The 6,575-nt window shown below is 40.5% G+C and overlaps 1 protein-coding gene across 1 annotated transcript in view; it reads right to left on the bottom strand.

The window, feature by feature from the left end:
- The window catches only part of CHN2 (chimerin 2), a 384,101-nt gene that overhangs the window by 145,422 nt on the left and 232,104 nt on the right, over positions 1–6,575 (bottom strand). Inside the window, 1 exon segment of the mRNA XM_011938647.1 lies at positions 439–494. Coding sequence (XP_011794037.1) covers positions 439–494 — 56 coding nt within the window.

Raw genomic sequence — 6,575 nt, 5'->3', positions numbered from 1 at the left:
GGGATGATAGAGCGAGACTCCGTCTCAAAAAAAAAAAAAAGATTTGCTAAATATGGGCACTGAAAATACCTAGAGGTTTATTATTCCCTGTACTTTCTGTACTGTAAGCATTTCATAATAAAAAATGCTAAAAGAATCGAAAGGATATTAACAAAGAAAACATCCAGAATACACATTTTTTGGTGTTTACAAAGGTTGTTTAATTTGTCTCAGTAATGGTTAAAAATAGGAGACATCTGAATCCAGGTTGGTTTGTTAGTATTTTTTAAATAATGTCTGATGTCAAAATATAGATTATGAAGATGTTAAATCTTTCGACACTCTAACAAACGTTAATAGAAATCAACTCCCAGGAAACCTGAAATCCCTCCACTCTCTATGTAGTGCTGACAATTCATCATATTTAACAAGGTGTATTGGAAATAGCTGAGTACTGACCTCCCGAGGACAAATGATTCTCTTGGGACGAGGTGCCTCTTGCTGTAACTGATATACTGCCAAAAAAAAAAAAAAAAAAAGAGAGAGAGAAATAATTAGAATTAGAATACTGCAACACATATCAACACGCCTTCAAATATTTCCACCTAAGTACACCTGGAGAATTGCAAATATAAAAAAACAAGAGAATACAGGCACATTTTTTAGACTGGATAAAGTCAGATCATTTATATGGAAATTAGTTAGTCACTGTGAATATAAACTTGCAAAATTGATTTTTTATTCTTATAAGGCCAATTTAGTTTCATAATTGTTACTGGCATTGTTCATTTTATGGCTTTCTTGGAAGACCAAATATGGCCAAAATTATTTTGACTATTTTAAAGATGAAATTCTACTTGTGAGTACCTAAGTAGTAAGATCATATAATAGGATTCCTGAATTTAAATGCCGATGTCTCTCGACATACCAGGAAAAGAACTGGCATTTTAAGAGGAGTGTGATTCTCTGAGATGTTAGTTATGTACAAAGATATAACTGATTCTGAGTGAGTGAAACACCAAGCCATTTCTCGCTCTTTTCTCCCTCCATTTTTGCCCTGTCTATCACACTGTGAATTCTCATCCATTTGATGACTTCCCATCCACTGTCATTCCTCTTTCCTGGGTGCTTTCTCATCTTAAATAATAATAACTTCTTCCTAACCTCATTTAAAGACAGACTTTCAGTCTTAGGCATGGAGGAAAGCAGGTCATTGTATATAAAGCAATCTATCAGACAATTATTGGTGATTTTTCAGAATATAATGAGTGATTTTTCTGCTGCTCAGCTAGTCTGCTTATTTCTGCTAAAGGGAAAAGCTACCCTAAGCAGGTACCTTTGGATTCTACTTCCGTGAAAATACAGGTTGAAAAAAAAAAAGTTGATGTTATCTTCGGAATCCTGAAGAGGAAAGAATTAATTTTAAATGGAATAAATCTACAAAAAGTTTTAAAAAACTAGATCTGACAAAGTCTTCCTAGAAAATGTAATAAGATAAGCAAAACTTTCTGATCTATTTTTAGGTCTAAAAATAAAAAAATGTAGTTGAAGGGCAGGTGATCATATGGAAACACAGATAAAAATGATGGAATATATTTTGTACTTATGGCTCCCCATTGTCTTTGGCTGAATGTGGTTATTTTCTTACCTAATTAGTGTAAACTACCTGGTTTTAGCACAGAGAAGGAGCTATCTAACCCTCCATACATTTTGAAGCGTACCACATTTCTAGGTGTAGGTCACCCACACTAATGTGTCACCTAAGGATGACTGTAGTCTTCTGTGAAAGGAAAACAGAGTTCAACATAACCCTTTAGCTCAGGGCACCAAAAATGACAGACAGATAAAAAGAAGGCTTCTACACACCTGCCTCCCTATAGAGAAAGAGCTTTCAGATCCCAGTGAACCAATACATGGAAAGTGGGACTAGGTGGAGGAAAGATGAATGGCCTTGAAAGTGAGATCATCAACCAATTGACACATACTGTTCACCTTGTGCTATCTCTTTCCATTGGCTTCCATGGCACCACCCTCCTGGTCTTCCTCCTTTGATCCTGGCTGCCTCTTTCCTATGCACGTTGCTCCTCCTCCTCCTCCTCTACCTGTCCACTGACCATAGGAGAGACCCAAGGCTTACCTTAGACCCTCTTCAGGTCTCATTCTTTTTCTTCTCCCTAGGGAATCTCCTCCAACTCTAACACTTCATTTATCTCCTACACACAAAGGCTCCCACATTTCAGCTCAGAACCCTCCTCTAAGCTCCAGGACGTATACCTTACTTCCTACAGATTCCTCCTGACTTTCTCAAAAGAAAAGGGACCTCAACTTCAATATGTCAAAAGTTGAACTCAAGAGCTTTTCCTCCAAATCTAGGTTTCTGGGAATTCTGATATCAGTGAAGGAGCCATTATTCATCCTATTTCTCTAGCCACCAGCATCCTAGAAGTTGTTCATCACACCTCAGATGGTCAGTTCATCAACAGAACTGTCACATTTGCTTGGAAACATCTCCAAAGTCTGTCGACTCCTCTTCATCACTATCGTTAACAACTTACTCCAAGCTCTGGACTCTTCCCATCCTGCAGCCTGTTTTTTCCCTGGTGGCTAGAATGACTGTTTTAAAACAAGACTATGTCACCCCCCTTACATGCCCTCACATTGCTCTCAGAGGAAGATCAAATGCCCTAAATGCTTTTGCCTGTCTCCTTCTACAGTATTACCATGTGTCATGCTCTCTGCTCAGCCAAGTTTGTTTCCTCCCCTTTCCCTAAATATGCAGTGTTCCCTTCAACCACAGGGCCTTTGCATACGCTATTCCTTCTGTCTATGACATCTTCCTCTACTCCTTCTCTACCTCTTGTTATCTGCCCCTTATCATCATGTCCTTAGTTCAAATATCAACTTCATGGAGGAGTCCTTCTTGACATCTCTCACACCAGATCCAAAGACGTCACCCTAGTCTATGCTCTTACAATCCCCTGTACTTTCCTTTATATAACTTATCAACAATTATAGTTCTGTATTTATTGGTGTGAGTTCCAAAAACAATCATCTCTCCCTGCATGTTGTAAGTCCCGCCATGAAGGAAGGCATCAAGTTTGTTTTTGCTTGTCTTGTATCCTCAGGTTTTGTTGAGGTGCTATGGATATAAATATAAATAAAACCACAGCCTCTACTTTCAAGAACCCTATCAGCTTTAGTGAGAGGTCCAAATGTTTTTATGAAATAGTACAGTAAGTACAGGGCTGGCAAGGATCATCTTTTCAAGGCTTGGTTTACCAATCTTTGTTAGAAGGAAACAGTTAAATTAACTATGGTATGTCTTATGATGGATACCATGCCCCTGTAATAAGGACTGAGAAAGCTCTCTATGCACTGACCTGGATCGATACTCTTGACATTCTGTTAAGCAAAAAGAGCAAGGTAAAATACACACACACACACACACACACACACACACACACAAAACCATAAATACATAGAGTACACATTCATTTTAAGAAAGGGAGTAAAATAATAAGGTATATTCAGTTTTGTTTACATCTGTATAAAGAAACTCTGGAAGGAACAAGAAAGAAAGAAAAGCATTTACCTTCAGGGGATAAAAAGAAAGACAAGGACAGGAGTGGGACAAAGATTCCTCAATGTATACTTTATGTTGTTTTGAGTTTTGAATCATATGTATTGCTTATTCAAAAGAAAAAGCTATAAGAGATAAGGTCAGAGATTTAATACATGAGGAAGAGTTGGCCAATCAAAGACAGAGAAACAGTTGTGGACATTCCTCTGGCTACCCCAGTATAGCTCATGCTCTCCTTAATCACCAGGGAGGCTACATGGAATTCCTTTATTCCTCTGGAATCACTCCCAAAACTACTAAGCTGCTTTTTAGCAGAATGTTACTGTTAATGAGCATGCAATGGCCATCTCCTAAAATCGCAGAGGAATTGCAGAATTCACATTCAGAGAATCCTGCCCACTCTTCTCTTCCCATTGTCAATGCTTCTTGAAGCCAACAGTGATATATGGCTGAAATGGCTTTTTGAATACCATTTTTAATGGAGGTGGCAAAGGAAGCATACCTGTTACAAAAGAGAAGCATTTTTAGCTAAGTGCTCCTTTGCAATTCTTACAAGCAAATATGTGAGCATCTGCTATATGCCAGATACCACAGTCAGCACTATGTGGAGGCTTTGAGAATGAATGGAGAGTCTGGGAGAAGAGAAGGGCACGTGTCAGGAATAACATGTATTAAATCTTCTTAAGAAACCAGAAAAAATAACTTTGTGTCATTATCATTCTGGATAGGGGATGAGGAACAGTGCAGAGAAGTTAAATATTTGCTCCAGGGCATAGAGCTAAAATACATCCTTTTGATTCCAAAGCCCCTGGTTTGATTGTTGGTCTATATTTTTTAAGAGATGGGGTCTCACTGTGTTGCCCAGGCTGGAATCAAACTCTTGGGTTCCAACAATCCTCCTGTCTCCACCTCCCAGGTAGCTGTGAATACAGATGGGTGCCATCAACCCTGCCTCCCTGGTTTGTATCTCCCATGCCTCAGGGCTTTTGCAGTTACTGTTCCTTCCACCTGGATTACTCATTCCCAAGATATACACATGGCTCACTCTCTCCCTTCACTCAAATATCTGCTTAAATCTCACCTTATCAGGGAGGTCTTCCCTGACTTGCCTGTATAAAATTCCACCCTATCCCTCTGTTTCCTTATATAGTTTTAAGTTTCTTCACAGCACTCATCATCATTAACACAATTAATAAACAAGACATAAATATTGTGTTTATTTATTTTGTGTACCATCTCCCTTGACTAAAACGTAAGCTCTTTGAGGGCAGGGACGTTGTTCTGTTCTAGATGCTGATCTAGAACAGATCATCTAGAACAGTGCTTGGCATCTAGAACAGTGCTTGGCACATAGTAGGTGGTGTTGTTGTTGCTGTTGTTGTTTGAGATGGAGGCTCGCTTTGTTGCCCAGGCTAGAGTGCAATGGCACAATCTCGGCTCACTGCAACCTCCACTTCCTGGGTTCAAGCGATTCTCCTGCCTCAGCCTCCCAAGTAGCTGGGACTACAGGCACGCATCACCATGCCTGGCTAATTTTTGTATTTCTGTAGAGACAGGGTTTCACCATATTGGTCAGGCTGGTCTTGAACTCCTGACCTCAAGTGATCCACCTGCCTCGACCTCCCAAAGCACTGGGATTACAGGCGTAAGCCACCATGCTCAGCCTTGTAGTACATGTTTAATGCATATGTGTCCCTTTATTCCTCTTGAATCAGCCCAATACTACTAAGCTGCTTTTTAGCAGAATGTTACTGACAGTGTGTGTAGCAGGAGTCAAAGGGGCCATCTCCTAGAACCACAGAGTTCTAGATCTAAGAAGGACTATAGAATTCACAGTGAGAGAATCCTATTCACTCTTCTTTTCCCACTATTAATGCCTCTGAAACCAACAGTGATATGTAGGATACCATGGGGAACTAGACCCTGAAGCTCACACTTCAGGCTTCACACTTGTGACTGAAGTGGCTTTGTGAATGTATTTTTAATTATTTGGTGAATGAACAGACTGTATCTAATGACCCATGGGTCACAATCTGTGCCTTCGAGGAGATACCAGTGATGGGGGACATGCATGGAGACACAAAACCAAGGTTGGCCAAGTGCTTTAATGGGGGAAGAGGAGGAAGCTATTCTATTTACTCAAGTGGTCAGAACAACTTCCCAAGGGAAGAGGCAGGGAGCTCTCCTTAAGGATTAGAAGGGTTCTGCAGGTAGAGAAGAGAGAAGGTTACAGATAGAGGAAAGAGGAACTGCAGGGAAAGGAAATGATGAGCTGACTGGTCAGCAAGAGGCCAGTGTGGCTGCTGAGCCAGGGTGTGGAATGTGTGAGAAGGCCATATGGGGCTGGACCTTGAATGACATGCTGGGGACTGTCACTGTCCTCCTGTCTGTAATAAAGGGACAGTCACATGTTTGAGCAGAAGCCATGATCTACTCTGTTTAAAAATATTGGTAACAGGGATAAGGTTATTCAGAAGAATAAATGCTGCCCTTTTCTGGGCATAGACTATGTGCCAGGCACATTATATGCATCTTCTCACTTCATCTTCCCAAAAAGCTTCCAAGGTAACTGTTATTCCCCTCACCAATAAGGTAGCAGAGTTGCCTACCAGCTTTGAAGATGCTCAAGGTCATTCAGATCATAGGATGAAATCAAGATTCATAGTCTCGATTTCCAAAACCCAAAGCCTGTAGTTTTCAGCCTGAGCCAGTGGTTGCCTAACTAGATGGTGGAGAGGGCCCATGAGGAGCTGCTCACATTAGAATCTCCGAGGAGTTGTTATAAAATAATACAGATTCCCAGACTCCATCTCTGGCAATGCTTACTCTACCAGTCTGGCCAGAGGCCCTCAAATCTGTTCTTTTTAGAGCTCTTCAAGAGACTCATGCACATCTAGAAGTAGGAGCCACTGTCCTTTGCCTTGCTGAAAGAGGGATCAGATATGGGGAACAATGGAGACAAGGAAGCAATAGAGAACAGTGTCTTACTGGTACACAGATAAGGTTGTGAAAGTGT

This window comes from Colobus angolensis, unplaced genomic scaffold (assembly GCF_000951035.1).
Source record: "Colobus angolensis palliatus isolate OR3802 unplaced genomic scaffold, Cang.pa_1.0 Scaffold175, whole genome shotgun sequence".
Taxonomy (NCBI): domain Eukaryota; kingdom Metazoa; phylum Chordata; class Mammalia; order Primates; family Cercopithecidae; genus Colobus; species Colobus angolensis.
This window is presented reverse-complemented; position numbering and strand designations above follow the sequence as displayed.